At 45.0% G+C, this 17183-nt stretch overlaps 3 protein-coding genes across 3 annotated transcripts; 2 read left to right on the top strand and 1 right to left on the bottom strand.

Moving 5' to 3' along the window:
* Positions 1-6501: 6501 nt before the first annotated feature.
* Positions 6502-7678, top strand: LACBIDRAFT_323863 (uncharacterized protein; the record flags this gene model as incomplete). Its single annotated transcript, XM_001877209.1, has 2 exons — positions 6502-7170; positions 7217-7678. The coding sequence occupies 2 exons, from the start codon at positions 6502-6504 to the stop codon at positions 7676-7678; spliced, it is 1131 nt and encodes a 376-aa protein (XP_001877244.1).
* Positions 7679-7887: 209 nt separating this feature from the next.
* On the bottom strand, positions 7888-10292 carry LACBIDRAFT_312075 (uncharacterized protein; the record flags this gene model as incomplete). The annotated part of the gene is made up of 6 exons (XM_001876772.1): positions 7888-9050; positions 9104-9216; positions 9270-9398; positions 9448-9842; positions 9897-10225; positions 10274-10292. 6 exons carry the CDS (start codon positions 10290-10292, stop codon positions 7888-7890), a joined length of 2148 nt encoding a protein of 715 aa, XP_001876807.1.
* Positions 10293-10334: 42 nt separating this feature from the next.
* On the top strand, positions 10335-11318 carry LACBIDRAFT_312074 (uncharacterized protein; the record flags this gene model as incomplete). The annotated part of the gene is made up of 5 exons (XM_001877208.1): positions 10335-10361; positions 10413-10515; positions 10566-10625; positions 10676-11192; positions 11246-11318. 5 exons carry the CDS (start codon positions 10335-10337, stop codon positions 11316-11318), a joined length of 780 nt encoding a protein of 259 aa, XP_001877243.1.
* Positions 11319-17183: the final 5865 nt, after the last annotated feature.

The following is a 17183-nucleotide window of genomic DNA, read 5'->3' as shown; positions in this document are numbered from 1 at the left end:
TTGAGAAGCGTCTATCAATAATTAATAATTTGACACAAGGAGTAGAGACAAATAAACTTACGAGCAACGATAGACATGTAAGGGTTTGGTTTGGATGGGTCCTTCTCCCACTCCTCCACCATTTTTGTCCATCTTGGCACGAATGCCTCATCGCGCAACGATGCAGAGAAGTCTTCGAAAATCTTTTGTTGGCGCTTCTGCTCGGGTATCGCCAAGAGTAACCGAGTGTGTAAACTTACGCCTATCGAAAGAGTTCGTCAAGCCGGAAAACAACTGAGAAAGTGAGGAAACTTACCCAAACGAACCTTCTTGCGCCAGTTGTGGTGTCCGAAGTGGTCGTCGAGGGTGTCGTGGCGTGACCCTGGTCCCATCTCTTTCGTACTGTTCGCAACCAGATTCATTTCCGCCCAACTCTGCTCAATACCTTCCCCATCCGTTCGACCAACCCCTGGTTTTAGATTCAACGAGTGCGGTGCCTGACAAGGCACTTTATGCATTGGGCAGTGACACTTGGGGATGCCCCAATCCATGGACACATTGTCGGGGATATGGACATCCTTCGGTAACTCAACCATCCGCTTGTGGAACTTGACCTTGAATTGACAAGCAATGTCGTAGGAGACGAAAACACTGAGTAATGCAATCGGTGCAAGCGCACCAAGCAAGATGTAGTCCATGTTGCAATACCTGAAAGAAACCGTGAGTGTCGTGTGACAGGCAGGGTTAGCCTGAGAATGTGCCTTTCACCTTTCTGGAGGTCACCAACCCCATTCGCTTGGACAAATTCATGTCGAGCGCAAATGCACATACCCATGCCGGTCGAGCGCATTCCTCCCGAGAACTTTGTTTCTGCATGAGCCAGTGTCTTGAAGCCACTGCAGGTGCTTATCTGCACATCACTCAGCCCTTCTCGTAGACAGATAAGAACGAAGTAATCACATACGTCTTTTTGGGATGCATATTTCAAGATGTGTTTCCGATATGGTTCGTCGTCAGGGAAGTAAGCCAGGCTGGTATGTAAACCTGGATCCCTTGCAACACTTGATCGCATCAAGTTCTTCAGACGAAAGTTGGCGTCCAATGCCACGATCAGGAGGTAAAGAAACCTGCTATCCATTGATAAGCACATCTTGGAACAGCATGGATAAACTGACTTTAGTTCCAACGGCACGTCCTTCCAATCCTCAGGTATATTAACATCAGGCATCGGACACGCAGGGCATGCAACCGCTAGATCACCAGATTGCGTAGTAATGAGACCATTAACTAAGTTCCCCCGACCTGTGTGCTTCATGAATTTCAAATGACACCACATTCTGATCATTCTCATCAGTGCCCTATAGCGCGTCTTGGTGAAGGGTGTCAGCATTCGAAACATGAGGTTAAAGGGAACATCCACCTTGGGAATATTGATATCAAGGTTATCCGTTAAGTGTTCCAGTGACTTGTAGAATTCGTGTGCCGAAAGTTTCCCCGTTAGAGTAATGACGTGGAAGAGCTCCAGAAGTCGGAATGTTGCGCAGGTTTGGGGCTGGTAGACAGTTGCAGGAAACCATTCGCATCGCAAGAGCTGTTGACGATGCGGTATCCGCTCATTGCAACCACAGAAGTCCACGGCGACGTAATGAAGGCCGTTGGTGTGTAATACGATGAAGTCTTGATGGCCAGGAACTGGGAGAACGCAAGAAGAATTGATGTGGCCCAGTTGGACGCGTAAACCGATAGACTTTAATGAAACTTTTTCAAAATACACGTCGTTCCACTTCTGCTCGAATAAAACAATCAAAGCCAGGCCAACAATGAAAGTATAGATGGACATACCCGTATAATATGAAGCGGAAGGTACTTGTGCCTTGCTAAGCAACATTCCGAACATTCCAGCCTGCCGCCCAGGCAGTCGACACATTGAAACACACCACACGGCCCTTTGCATGACATACAGGTCCCCTGCCTTGAGTCGCCACAGCCCTCCAATCTCAATACCTCTGATAAAAACTCCTCCCAGAAGCTGGGGTCTTCCTTGGTCTTCCCAGACCATTCTTGTAGAGGCGCATCCTGCACGATCGATGAGAATTGAGCTCAAGATGATGGCACTAATACTTACCGAGGTTGGATATCACTTAGAAGCCACCTTCGCAGCCATGTCTGAAGATTGCGCTGATGGAAGCTCCGCGCTGTGGGGGTTCTGAATTCCATCGTCTAAGTATCCTAGGTCATACTGAGGACTAGGATTCCAGTGATAGGAAGGAGCAGGTTGGGCAAAACGACATGACTTCTGAGGTGAGCGTGGGGTTTGCTGAATACAGCGGTGGTTTGCTGAAAGAGTGACCGTGCGTGCTTGTGGAATGGCGATGTCGTCTTCGGCTGAATCTGTGTCGCGGAGCACAACATATTTTCCAGTGCAGCATCATCCTCGCATGTCGTGATGATGCTTACGGAAGCAAGCTGAGCTCGCTTCATAAGCGTCTAATATCTAATTCCCACAATCATTTCCAACAAGTCAAGGGCGAGCACTTCGCCCTTGACTTAGTGAATATGTAAGTAAGACTACAAATAGATGCTACATTGACTGTAAAATACTAGGCACTAAAACTCATCATCGATGGCCTCCCTTCTGCCCTCCAACCTCCCCTCCTCACGAGCCCTTGACAACGTGACGACATGCTCAAGCCTAATAAACGTCACATCTTTGTCCGGGTTCCAAACGGTCGGAAGTTCATCCAAGATCTCTTGGATGGCAGCGTTAAGGCCCTTCTCCCACTGCGAAGTTGCTCCCTCTTCCAAGTCCGGTTTGGAGGCGCGCGAAGGGAAGAGGAACGTAGACCATCCCAATTTCGTCCGAACCAGCTGAGCAGAATTTAGCATCAAGGGCATGATCAGCGCAACAAACACAAACCTTTTCGCGAGCCTTGATGATGTGCGTTTCGTAAGTCGGGTCATCTCTGAATGATTCTTCGACCTTAATTTCCGGCTCTACCTCAGGAAAGCAAAGAAACCAAACAAGGTATGCTTTCTTGAGATATTCCTCCGCTTCACCCTCGCTGACAGCAGAGGCAAAGCTAGGCTGGAGCAGGCGCAAGACACGATCTTGTTTGGCTTTCAAGGCATGCTTGACGTCGCTGGTGGATGGAGCCCTTGGCGTTGGCTCGACAATCTAGGGAGATCGATCACGATGTCAGGGTCTAGCGTGCATGGGAGTAAAGTATCTCTGAGATCTCACCAGCTTTTTCCTTTCGATCTCCATTTTCCGGCGGCGTTCACCCAGTGTCAGGAAACAATCTGGGTGCACAGCAGCAGCAGGAGCGGGTTTTTTTTTGAGAGAGACCTTTGGCATTTAGGATGTGTGAACTTTGGAGAGCGAGAGGGCGATTGTAGTAGTACACGCCAAACCTTATTTTGGTGGCTGCAACTGTATAGTAAATAATCACGCGTAGTTGGGGATGGGTCAAAATGTGTGCATTGACATAGGGGCATATTAGGACATGTATTGAGATGCTAGATTAATAAACTGTGAGAGGGAGACCCACAGCGCGGTGTTCAGAGTGGTAAGCAAACACGCCTCTACGATACGTGTCTTCAAATTGGGAAGGGGTGTGAACTACGACGGATGCGTGAACATCCTCCAAAAGAGTCAATAGGTTTCGGTACTCGTTGGCAGTCACGTTAGCCGTCCTATACTCGTCGCCGCAACCATAATCTTGAAGGATGTCGGCCAGTGCATCACAGATCTGGGAAATAGATTCCTCCCACATGTGTTCTGCCTCCGTCAATAGGCCGATCGCACCATCAGGGTCACGTATGCATGCCCTGACGTTTCAGCAGGGTGGGTTGAGAGGAATGTGAGAAGGGGGCTACTTACCGTGTCCTGTAGTGATGGTGGGCACTTGTTCCCCTCTGTGGATGGTGAGTATTCATGACTTGTCGCCGTCCGTGGGTGGTGGGCACTCGTGGCCTGACTGGTAGCTACCACTTACATCATGTACTCCTGAGCTGTACCATAGAAGTTCCTGCTTAGCTACCGTGAATGAAATGAAATGAATTTTCATTCCAGCTGAAAGCAGAACGATAGGCCACGGCAGATCGACACATGTTCAGGGCGGACTCCCAAAATTTCAAAGCGACGTGATGGCTGGGACTGCTGAGTTCTCACAACGTGTTAAATTTCAACCTCCGAATTGATGTCACGCTAGTACCACAATAAAAGTTGAGAGTCCGCCCTATGTATGTGTCGATCTGGCATGGCCTATCGTTCTGCTTTCAGCTGTCATTCACGGCACCTGTTTCATTCTAGATAATTTATTCTGTTTCATTCATTCCTGGCGACTGTTTCATTTTTTTCTTTCATTCCACCAGGGCAACTGTTTCATTCCTTGCTTCATTCTTCTCAGGTGCCTATTTCATTGTTAGAGCTGGGAAAATGATTATGTAATTGATACAAAATATTTAAGTGCCTTATTTGGCAACAGCATGCCTATCTCATTGTGTATTTGAGCCTCAAATGCAAAAGTACCCCCATATGGCCTCCCACACCACTGCAGTAGGGCACAACACATATCAGGCATAATTGTATATTATTTCCTTATTTAGATGTGTGTTAAAACATCGAAATTGTTGCCTGAAAGAATGAAACAAAAATGAAATAACTGCCTGGAAAGAATGAAATGAAAATTCCATGGCAATGAATGAATGAAAAAAATGAAACAGTTGCCAGGAATGAATGAAACAAAAGAATAAAGCAAAAAATGAAACAGTTGCCATGGTGGAATGAAATTAAAAAAATGAAAGAGTCGCCAGGCATGAATGAAACAGAATAAATTGCATTCTTGTCAGTAGAAATGAAGAAAAAATTGAGATGAAATGAAATGAAACAAAAAGTATTTCATTCTCGACGGCAATGAATGAGAATGACTTGGAATGAAACAGGTGCCATGAATGAATGAAAATTCATTTCATTTCATTCACGGCAGTTAAGCAGGAACTTCTATGGTACATGCCAGGTTTTACATGATGTAAATGGCAGCTACTAGTGGTGGCCTGTTATTATTTGCAGATTGTGGTACTGGCGTGGGCGGTCGCTTAGTGGATGTCGCCTCGCCGATGTCGTCGTCGTCCGGGTGCTGGGGCTGGGACTGGGCATGTCGTTGTCGCTTCGTCGATGGGAATGGGCATTTTGGGCATTGTGTCGTCGTCGTCTGAGTGCTGGCAGCCATAGATGCTGTCCTAGCCCTACAAGGTGTGCATTTTTCTTGCACACCATTTGCCAACTGATGTGCAATGTCCTTTGTCTACTTCTCCTTGCATTCCGCTTGCCCTTAAAAAATTGCACCACAGGGTGAAAATTTGGTTTTTTTTGGTGAAATGTCAATATTTGGCATCAGATATAATTGATTCAGGATTGATATTGCTTCCTCCCATCAGTTCCTTGCGTTGATATGATTTCCGTGTGTTGCCATCCATCAATAATCTATTTTTGTTCATCTTCATATGATTTCTGTGCTTCCTCCCATCAATTCCTTGTGTTGATATGATTTCCGTGTGTTACCATCCATCAATAATCTATTTTTATATATTTTCTGTGCTTCCTCCCATCAATTTCTTGTTGATATGATTTCCGTATGTTACCATCCATCAATAATCTATTTTTGTTCATCTTCATATGATTTCTGTGCTTCCTCCCATCAATTCCTCGTGTTGATATGATTTCCGTGTGTTGCCATCCATCAATCTTCATATGTTCTGTTTGCTTCTTTCCATCAGTTGTCCACTTCCGTCATGATTTATATCTGTCAGTGTAACATTGTGCCGATGTGTCCACGGAATGCGTCGATTAGTCGACGGCCACTCTTTGCGACTCAACACGCATCAATCTCCCGTTGTTGGAGTTGAACGCGACTTCAACACCACGACGTGTCTGGTCACGTGTCTTCTTAACCTCATGCTTACAAGTTTCCTCTACACAGACTAAATTACTTAGTATATGATATCTACGAGTCTGTACACCATGAAGAGTGAATTTTACAAGAAATACAAGAAATACAACAGATGCTCTACACAAGAAATACAAGACAAGACAAAAGGTAATAAGAGATTGAATAAGTCAAATCGTACCAACACGCAATGAGGATGTTAACTACGTTGCCGGACCAACCTTATATAACAAATTTACTACTTGCGTCGCCGCTTTGAGGGTGGCGACGTGGCTGCTGATGGCGAGGCGCGCTTAGCATCTTGAGGTTTTGGAAGGCTGGACGGCGCATGAGTGAGAGCCTGAGGATATTATACAAAACATACCTTGCAAGATTCGTGAGCACCCAGTGAACATCGTCCACTGCGAGGTCTTTATTGTCCTCCACTGATTCCTGCCGGAATCCGGCGGAATCTGGGGAATTCCTGGAATTCCGGAGGAATCAAATTTGGCAGAGGGCCCTGCCAAATTGATCAAACAATTCTGGTGATCACCCGGAAGGAATAGCCACGGAATGAGACGGAAAGGAATTTCTGATGCCCAAATCAAGCGTCGGCGTTTGCCGACGCTTGATTTGGGCATTAGAAACAAACAACCCACTCTCTCATCTCAACCACCACCATCGTCGACGACGCCCACCCATCGCCACGTCACCACCATCACCCGTGGTCACCACCACCCACAACGCTCGTCAACCGGCAACCACGACCACCAAACACGGGAACGCCACGTCACTGATGCCACGTCGCTATCAGCGACGTGGCAACCAAACGACGAACGACGACGACGACATCGTTCGTCGTCATTCAGAGGTGAGTCCCCCCCCTCCTCCATCCCAACCCACCCCACTAACACTCACCAAAACGCGACCCAACGACAACCCAACAACGACGCGACACAACAACGACGCGACCACGCGACACGACAACAAGAACGCGACACGACCGGCAACGCGACACGACGGCGACGCAACGCGACAACGACAACGCGACAACGACAACGCAACGCGACAACGACAATGCAACGCAACGACGACCACGCCCACAATGAGGGACGGACAGCACGTCAGCGCCCCACCACGTCAACGGAGGGCCACGCGAACAGACGACCCACGCACCACCACGTCAACAGACCGCCACCACATCAACAGACGACGCCCACGTCAACGGACAACGACGGCGACGTCAGCGGACGACGACGCCCACGTCAGCGGAAAACGACCACATAAGCGGACGATGACGACGTCAGCAGACAACGCCCACATCAATGGCCGACGAAGACGACATCAGCGGACGACGGCGAGCACGTCAACGAAGACACGACAGGAATGACGTAAAGCACAGGCCGACGAACAGCGACGAGGCCAAGTACTCCCCACCACACTCTCCCCCCTCCATCAGTCCCCACCACTCCATCCACCCTCCCTCTCTTCCCTCCCTCCCTCCTTCCCTCCCTCCATCCTTCTTCCCTCCCTCTGTCCCTCTTCCCTCCCTCCATGCCCCCTCTCTCTCCATTCCCCCCCCTCTTTCACTCCCTCCCCTCCATCACTCCCTCCCCTCCATCACTCCCTCCCCTCCATCACTCCCTCCCTCCTCCATCACTCCCTCCCTCCTCCATCACTCCCCACCACCTCTCCCCATCACTCCCTCTCCCATCACCCCTCTCTCCTTCACCCCTCTCCCCCTCCCCTCCATCCCTCCCCCCTCCCTTTAACACTCTATGTAGTAAGATAATTTTGTAGTAGAATAATCTCATGTAGTACTAGTGAATACACCTGAATTACTTATGTTCAAATTTGAATATCATAAGCAATTTCTAAGTTTAAGTTATCAGCATAGAATAGAATAATAGATTGACTGACTGCATTACACAAGTAATTCAGGAGGTCTTGATAAGTGCAGATTAAGTCATATGACATCTAGCTAAAGTGGAATTGTAGGGGGAATCGAGAAGTATAGATCTGTACTGAAATTTCTGTCTATTCCAGTCGGATTCCTGTCAATTCCGGCCGGAATCCGCGGAATCCGGTAGGAATCAGTGGAGGAATGGAAAGTATTGTCCACTGCAGCCGTCCACGCTGCACTCTCTCCCTGGTGGCCATTCAAGGCCGTGCCCCACCATACCAGGCAGGACAGAACAGTTAAAAACGCGTTCTGCCCGTGTTTATCAACACTTGCCCAGCCACCCTCACCATCGGTTACTTCACGGTGCGTGGCCGTCAGTGGACCTTCTACCTCGACGGCGGACCGCCATTTCGGCTGGAGGCCCTTCCACCACTTCCACCAACCTGCCTCAAACAATGGCACTGACTTGCGACCACGGCCAACCCAAAAAGCAACCTCCGGCGGCCGGTTGTCGACTTTGAACCCGGCGTTGGGTGACCCGACCATGAAGCCGGCTTCCTTTTTGATACCCACATAAATCTGGATGGCGCTCGTGAGTTCCGGACTGAGAAAAGTCAACGATAAGTTGGTATATGCCTTCTGAAACCAGGCTGGCCAACTGGGATCAAGGGGAAGTGGGGGTTTAGGAGCTAATTGAGGAGTACCAATGGCGGTTCCTACTGGGCCAGATAATGGTGTACCAGAAGGCGCGAGGGGCGAACGTGGCACAGATTGGTCAAACTGGAATTGGTCGAGCTGGGCTGATTGAGCGGGAGGATGAGGCATGGCTACCGTTGGCCCATCTGTCAAAGTTGAAGGTTCTTCGAATGGCGTGATCGTGTTCGGATTGAGGCTTTTCAGCCTGTTATTGTTGCCCGCATTTTCTTTGTCGTCGTCGTCATCCTCCTCCTCCTCCTCATCGTTGTCCTCGTTGTCATCGTAGGACACCACAAACACACGTTTCTTCTTTTGCTTCTTTTGCTTCTTTCCCTTCCCATCTTTTGCTTTGACGCTTCGCTTATGTTTTCCGCCAACGTGTGTGCTTAACACCGACTCTGAGGACTTCGATGCGCTGGGGCGGCTGGGCGGTTGGACAGAAGTGGGGGGCGCTTGAGAGCTATCAGACGGTGAGTTTGTGGGATGTGTTTGGTCATCTTGAGGGGAATCTTTCAGCATGGCGCGCACCCGTTGCTCTTCTGGTGCTGAGACAATATAATATGAGTAATCGAGTTAAACAAAAACTGAGCGTACTTACAATAACAAGTTTCCAGAAATGCGGTGAATGCATTTGTTACAAGCTTGAAGCCCGCCTTATCCGCATGACCCCAAACTTTTGGGACCGGTTGCTTGTCAACCCCATAGTGCATGCTACATACATGACAGTTATTAAATGGTTCAAGGGGAAAACTGTGCCTACGTACCTGAAGCTATTGAGTTGTCCCTGCCTCTTGGGCTCTGGTCCCCCAACAAGGACTGTAACATGCATCCCAATTGCCTCGCCCACCCCTTCTATCAATGGGCCCATAATACTTGGGAGTGTGTCAAGAACTCTGTTAAAGACATGAGTGCTCACGCAATTAAGGAAGGAAGAAAGCTTACTTCTGGGCGTCGGCTGGATCGAGCAGCTTGGGCACCGAATCCTGGTCCTTGAGGAGCTGCTTTGCGTCCTCCCACTCAAGGTGAACAAGATCCGACCATTTCTTCTTTTCGTCCTCGCTAAGTTTTTTGAACTCTTGTCGCTTGAACTCATTACACGCCTTGACGCGATTTTTCTCGACCCCGTTTGTGGCTTCAAACTTCGCGTCGAAGTCGGATTTCAAGGACTGAAAGTTCTCTTTACCCCAGGCTTCCCAGGCTGCACGGCGTTTAGGAGGGGAAGGATTGCTGAGCAATCTACGTAGAAGCATGGCGATGGGATCATCCTTGTTGCCGGACTTGGATCGAGGTAGAGTGGGAGCGGCTTTGTTTCGGTGATTGTACCATTTATAGATTGTCTAGCGAGTTAAAGCATTAGTATATTAGAGTGGAGTTGATTCACGAAGACACACCTTTTTCATAGCTCCGATAACTTTGCCCTTGTGAGCAGCTTCTTCAGCTGAGAGGATCTCGAAGCCATCGGGATCGAAACGAACTGTCGGCAGCTCTCCAGGAAGAGATGTGTGAGGGAGCGACCAGTGGAATCGGACAAAGTAAGTGTTGATGATTTTATCGAGAGCTTGGGTGGCTGAGACACAAGACACGAGACACAAGACACACGTCTTTGTAGGTATCGAGGTGCGAGGCGAGGAATGTGTGGTGTTCTCCCTTTGCCCAATTTTTCTGCAATGTAAGCAGGGGCGCCAAGTGATTGATACCGTGTCGCTGTTCATCAATGTTCCTGGAAAACAATCAACAAGCAAAACAAAGCTAAAATGTTAAAACATACGACGACATTCCCTGCCCATCGTTAGTGTTGCTCGCGGCCATGGTTAACTTTTGCCTCAAAGATGGCGGAACGATGGGATAAAATCTACGTACGTTTTTTTGATTCTTCAGCCTCAAGTTTTTTTTTTGACTGTGGGAAGGAAGCCCAGAAGCATGATGGACCTCGTATAAAGCCCATCCGACACCCAAATCTCGCCAACGTCTCAACTCTATCAATCAAGTCTAATGCAATCAACCTTTCACGCCACCTTCCCCCCATTTTTTTACCCTATCCCTCATGACTCAATTGCTAGGAAATGATGCGCCGCACTCACCCACCAATGCCGGCTCCTCATCTCCTAACGGTGTCACTGGTAAGTTATTCATGTTTCGATCCTTCAATACTTATCAACGTCATGGTTAGAAATCTCAGACATTCTCTCCCGGCTCCAGCTCAATACCTCGCAGCTACAGGAGCTCTTTAACGCTCTTACCGACATCGTCACCAAGTCTGCTCAACCAAGCCTGGACAACGACACGTACAATTTGATCAATGCCGACGACGTACCTCAAAACGTCTCCACTGAAGACAGCGGCGATGAAAATGCGGACACTGCCGGTCGTGTGTTAATTACCGCTACCCTATCTACCGTTGCGGTGAAACCTGTTGTTGGACCTTCCCCTGTAGCATCCAACAGAGATTCTGTTGCAGTATCTGTCGTCGCCACTGCTCCCCCCGCTGTTGCGCCTGCAGGCACAACTGCCGTCACAGCATCCCCCGTCATTGTGGTACCTGTGGCACCTGTCTCCATTGCTGCACCTGCAGTCGCATCCACTACCAGGATGTTTAACGGGGTCAGTTACCAATATCCTCCTGACGACGCTTCCGGTCCGTTCTATCTCGTCACTCGCGGCCACAATATTGGTGTATTTGTCGGTTGGTTTGTATTCTTCTTTTTTCGTTGATTTCCTGTCGCTGATTTTCGAACCTCAGGGAAAACACATCCCCCCTCGTCACTTGTGTCTTGGCTTCTGTCTCCTTCCACATTCCTTCTGCAGAGGACTGACGAGTGAGGATGGAGAGTTCTATTGCGGCAGGTTTTGCGTGCCGCCTCTGATATAATCGCATTTTTGATTCATGCCGTGTTGATACATGTGTTCATAGCCGTCGTTTAGTTTTGTAGTCCGTAGTCTTGTTGTGATTTGTCTGGTAGTTCCGTAGTGCGGTGAAAATATACTTGTGTTCTGCTTTAAACGCTTGCCCAATGTTTCAAAATGAGAGATGAGAATTTTTATGCTGGACATATATGTTTCCCTCGCACTTGCCCAAAATAGCCATTTCCGATTATGCGAAAACATAACTTGAAGCTGCCATGGAGGTCTCAAAACAGAGGCTTATGGGCTAAGACTTCGCATGGGATCTCCAGTGGTATGTTTCTTACAATCTGGCTATGTTTGGAGGCACAGGGAGGCTCGTAGAGTAAATATCAGACGAACGACGATTGGTCGTTCGCTTTCAGCTTTGAAAACTGTAGTTATGCAGGGCGTCCTTAGCTTCTCACCTGTGCTCCGGGGCCTCTTGACACGGTTTAACATGATTTTGACCTCTACGGAATCACGCTTTTAAGGGCTTTCCTCCAGTGTACTTTCCTCTTTATTAGGTTATGAAATGCACATGAAGTAATGAAAATATCAGACTGAAGTTAAGTGTACCCATGTTTGGTCTGACCCTTGCTTTGAACTCAACCATTACTTCAATGTCATATATGGGGCGCCCTCGCTTGTATAGCACTCTAGAAGAAAGGCGAGAGGCGCATCGGCGCTCCTCCCGAAAATTTCACCATAAGTGCGTCGTTCTTTTGCTGTGACAAAGCTATGAGGAAGTTGAACGATTTGATAGTAACCATGATGCCCTTTGCAAGAAGCGGTGCCGCCAGTACCAGAAACAAGTAAAGAAGAAGATCCAGGTTCCTTCTGAACCTGAGAAAGTACCTAGCTCAGGCGAGTTGAGTAGTCAATTAAGGTGGATTTTCTGTGTATCATTCAAATTCAACGAGGGTCACCAAGATTCTCTTCTGCAGCTTAGAGCTGACAGCCTTCATTGAGGAGCGCCGGGTGCATCTCATCAATGTTACCAGTGGCTCAGTCATTCAATATATCGATGACATAGTCAGGGCATGCATACGTGACCCTGATGGTGCGATCGGCCTATTGACGGAGGCAGAACACATGTGGGAGGAATCTATTTCCCAGATCTGTGATGCACTGGCCGACATCCTTCAAGATTATGGTTGCGGCGACGAGTATAGGACGGCTAACGTGACTGCCAACGAGTACTGAAACCTATTGACTCTTTTGGAGGATGTTCACGCATCCGTCGTAGTTCACACCCCTTCCCAATTTGAAGACACGTATCGTAGAGGCGTGTTTGCTTACCACTCTGAACACCGCGCTGTGGGTCTCCCTCTCACAGTTTATTAATCTAGCATCTCAATACATGTCCTAATACGCCCCTATGTCAATGCACACATTTTGACCCATCCCCAACTACGCGTGATTATTTACTATACAGTTGCAGCCACCAAAATAAGGTTTGGCGTGTACTACTACAATCGCCCTCTCGCTCTCCAAAGTTCACACATCCTAAATGCCGAAGGTCTCTCTCAAAAAAAAACCCACTCCTGCTGCTGCTGTGCACCCAGATTGTTTCCTGACGCTGGGTGAACGCCGCCGGAAAATGGAGATCGAAAGGAAAAAGCTGGTGAGATCTCGGAGATACTTTACTCCCATGCGCGCTAGACCCTGACATCCACTTCAGTCACCCACCTTGACCAAGCTATTAGCTAGGAAATCCTGAAAAATTATCCAGGCTAATAGATCCTCTGGCTGGTTTTTTTTTGGCCTTTGGAAGAAAATATATCATTGGATTTGATAGAAAATGTTTGACCTCTAATATTGTGACTAGAAATATTTGGGTAGATAAATTGTGTTCAAAAATGTCCTAGTCAAGTGAAAGTGGTCAGAAATATTTGAAGGGTGTCAGACTGGTAAGAAATTTTTGAAGTGTTTCAAACTGGTAGGAAATTTTTTAGCTGTGTGACACTGTTGAAAAATGTTTGAGTCATGTCACACTGCTAAGAAATTTTTTTGCCATGTCACACTGCTCGGAAATGTTTAAGCCATGTCACATAGGCAAAAAATTTCCTGCCAGTGTCATGGAGTATCTGGGGTCCTAGTTTCAAAAAAAAAAACTTCAAAAATTTCTGACCATTCAAACTTTTATCTTCTGGATTCAACTTTTCTACAAAATTTATGATAAAGATTATTTTGGTCCTAAACTTGCCCTTTTATTTTATATTGTATTTTTATTATAGAAAAACCAGATTATATATTGCATTCAGCTCTATCTATTGGTAATAAGCTATTTGTTATATAGTTATAGCCTCTAAATTCTGCTCTATCAGATAATAAAGGTTGTTACTGACTGCTTTTATGTTGAGTGTATATTAATAACTATCTATAATAGACTAGCCTTACTTTACTGAATTATTACTGATGTGTAAGCCATATTTCTTCACTGAAGTATGTTCCTGAAGACTAGAGAGACTTCAGGAACTGTCAGATTGAATATGCCAGCTTGTTTTTCTTTTCACTTTTATAGAGGTATATTTCTGAGCACTGCAGAGAGCTCTGAGGATTGTCAGTGTCTGAAGTTATAAATATGTATAATATGATATGATGTATTCATATCTGTTGACCATAATGACATGCTGACTACCAGTACTTTACTGTGCCCCACCTATTTCTGCAGGAATGGTTAGAATCTCTTAGAATTCTGATCTCTCTATTACAAATACTTGAATTTTCTTTTTTAGATATACAACAGTACCCAACAACAAGTCCTATTTTTTCTCATTTTTACCACATTTTCTAAATGACTTTCATTTAAAATAGTAATCTTGCCTTATTTACTCTGATTTTAGCTCTGCAACATCATAACCAATAGTGACTACCATCTAATATTTTCTTTAATGTTTCTTATATTTTATTGTAATTTTCTGGCTATATTTGCACAAATCACCTTATTTGGAAATATGCACAGACCATGTGCACTATACACCAACATTGTCAATAACAGTTACAGCTGAATGCAGAATGATAAGCCACACTAGACCAACACATGCACAGGGCAGACTGTCAAAATTTCAAAGCGATGTGATGGCTGAGGCTGCTGAGTCCTCACCAAGTTCTCACAATGAGTCAAATTTCAACCTCAGAATTGATGTCACTGTAGTACCACAGTAACATTTGAGAGTCTGCTCTATGTATGTGTTGATCTGCATGGTGTATCATTCTGCATTCAGTTGTGATGGTATGTCTATTCTTTTTCTATTTTCTTTTCTGTTTTTCTAGCTATATTTGTATCATTTACCATATTAGGAAATATTCACAGACCATGTATACAGTATCTAAATATTGCTAACAATAGTCTATTATTTTGTGTTTTTTTCTTCTCATTTTCTGCCTATATTTTTATTCACTACCATATTTGGAAATATGCACAGACCAAGTAAATAGTACATCAACATTATCAACAACTATTTATATCATGTGAATATTTTTTCCAATTTTTCTAGCAATATTTGTATTAATTACCATTTTAGGAAATGTGCACAGACCATGTATACAATATTCCAATATTGTCAACAACAGTCCATTATTTCTCTCTTTTTCTTCTAATTTTCTAGATATAATTTCTTATCAGGAAATGTGCACAGACCATCAACAATACTCTATTATTTTATTTTATTTCTTTTGTGACTTTTTAGCTCTATTTTCATCAATTACCTTATTAATTTCTGTGGCCAGACCTCATTACACCATATTACAACAGCTACAGAGGAATAACAACAAGGATAATGAACAGCAAAAAATAGCAGTAGTGATGTTATAAGTGCAGAAAAAGAGATCACATGACTGCATCACATGGTTATATTACATGACCAGATCATATGATCCATCACATGACTACATCACATGACCAGATCATATGATCCATCACATGATTATATCATATGTCCTATCACATGACTGTATCACATGATGACATCACCTGATTATTATATATCACATGATTGTGTCACATGTCATATCATATGATACACAACATAAACAACTATATAATGCATATGGGGTGAAACTATAATCACATATTTTTCTCTTTTTTCTCTCTGATTTTCTGGCTATATTTTTACTAATTACCATATTTGGAAACATGCACAGACCAAGTAAATAGTACATTAATATTATCAACAACCATTTACAACATGTGAATTTTTTTTCATTTTTGGCTATATTTTCATTAATTACTATATTAGGAAATGTGCACAGACCATGTGAACAGCACCCCATCATCACCACTCCCTCTATTTTTAAAAAAAAATTATTCTGGTAAAATCCTGTATGGTGTAATAGATTATCTGTGCATCAAAGGTGGGTGGTATGGCAATATGATCTATCACATGATATAGAACATGAACAACTACATGATTGTATATTATTTATGAGCTGGCAAGGTAGTACAGTAGTCCTACCTGAGTTATAATATGTAGTATAGTCAGCCAAAAATTATAACCAATTACCAGTTAGATGTTTGTTTGTTACTTGTGCTATTGCTTCCATGCCTATCCATCCATACATGTCTCTGCTTGGTACTACTCACAGGTACAAAAAGGAGTCATGTGACACAATAGCTAAGCAATAGAAAGTAAATATTGTAAAAGATGGATAAGATCCCATATATGCCATACTTGTCAGTAGGAGTCCCATGTGTGAGAGAGGTCAGGCTATCAAGTATATTCCCTATTCAATGGATCCTACATATGCACATCACAGTGGTTACACTCAGATTATGTTATATTTTAGTCATGCTTCTTATGCATCTTTGTACATGCATCTTCTCTGTTTCCACTTGCATATGAGAGTATTGTCTTTATGACTCTCTATCAAGCTTAGGGAAGGAATAGAGTGATAAGGTCAGCTGTAGATTGTGACTCTTTTAGGAGAGCTTGTGACTGACTGTCATTGTGTGCTCATCATTTCTCCCTTCCCTACATTCTGGCAGAATTCTGCTATACCTTTCTGCAGCATTCTGGGAAAGGTGAGTACAGCTATGCTTGTGACATTCCAGAGCATAACTTATAAGGAGCTACTCATTTAGCTTGATTCCGCAAGACTCTCTTAGATTCAAAGCTTCTTGCAAGGTCTTCACACAACAATGCAAACTGTCAAAACCTCCTTAGCTTGCCAGACACTTATATTGACATTACTTCAAGAGTACAAGTGTCAGCACAGTTTGTCAGGGCAGGTCTTATCAGATCTGCAGTGTTATCCCTTTCTGCATCTGTATCCAACCACTTATGGACTTCCCAAGAGGTAGCAGAGGTTACAGTGCTTTGCACTGCTGTTTGCGTAATGAAGTTTAGGAATCATGTTTGTATGTATTCTATTGTGACCCACAAATTAGGAAGTAAGAGACCATTTACATCCACCAAGGCCTGTAATGTCTAGCACTGATAGATGTTGCTCATCATGGCAAACAATGATCTATATCTGCATCTCATCTGATATCTGTGGCACCATGAGAGTTGGGTTTTGTGACATATCATGTGATGTGATCATGTGATAGATCATATTGCCATACCACCCACCTTTGATGCACAGATAATCTATTACACCATACAGGATTTTACCAGAATAATTTTTTTTTAAAAATAGAGGGAGTGGTGATGATGGGGTGCTGTTCACATGGTCTGTGCACATTTCCTAATATAGTAATTAATGAAAATATAGCCAAAAATGAAAAAAAATTCACATGTTGTAAATGGTTGTTGATAATATTAATGTACTATTTACTTGGTCTGTGCATTTTC

This window comes from Laccaria bicolor, genomic scaffold (assembly GCF_000143565.1).
Source record: "Laccaria bicolor S238N-H82 LACBIscaffold_4 genomic scaffold, whole genome shotgun sequence".
In the NCBI taxonomy this organism is placed as follows: Eukaryota; Fungi; Basidiomycota; class Agaricomycetes; order Agaricales; family Hydnangiaceae; genus Laccaria; species Laccaria bicolor.
The sequence above is the reverse complement of the archived record's forward strand: the minus strand, read 5'-3'. Positions and strand labels throughout refer to the sequence as shown.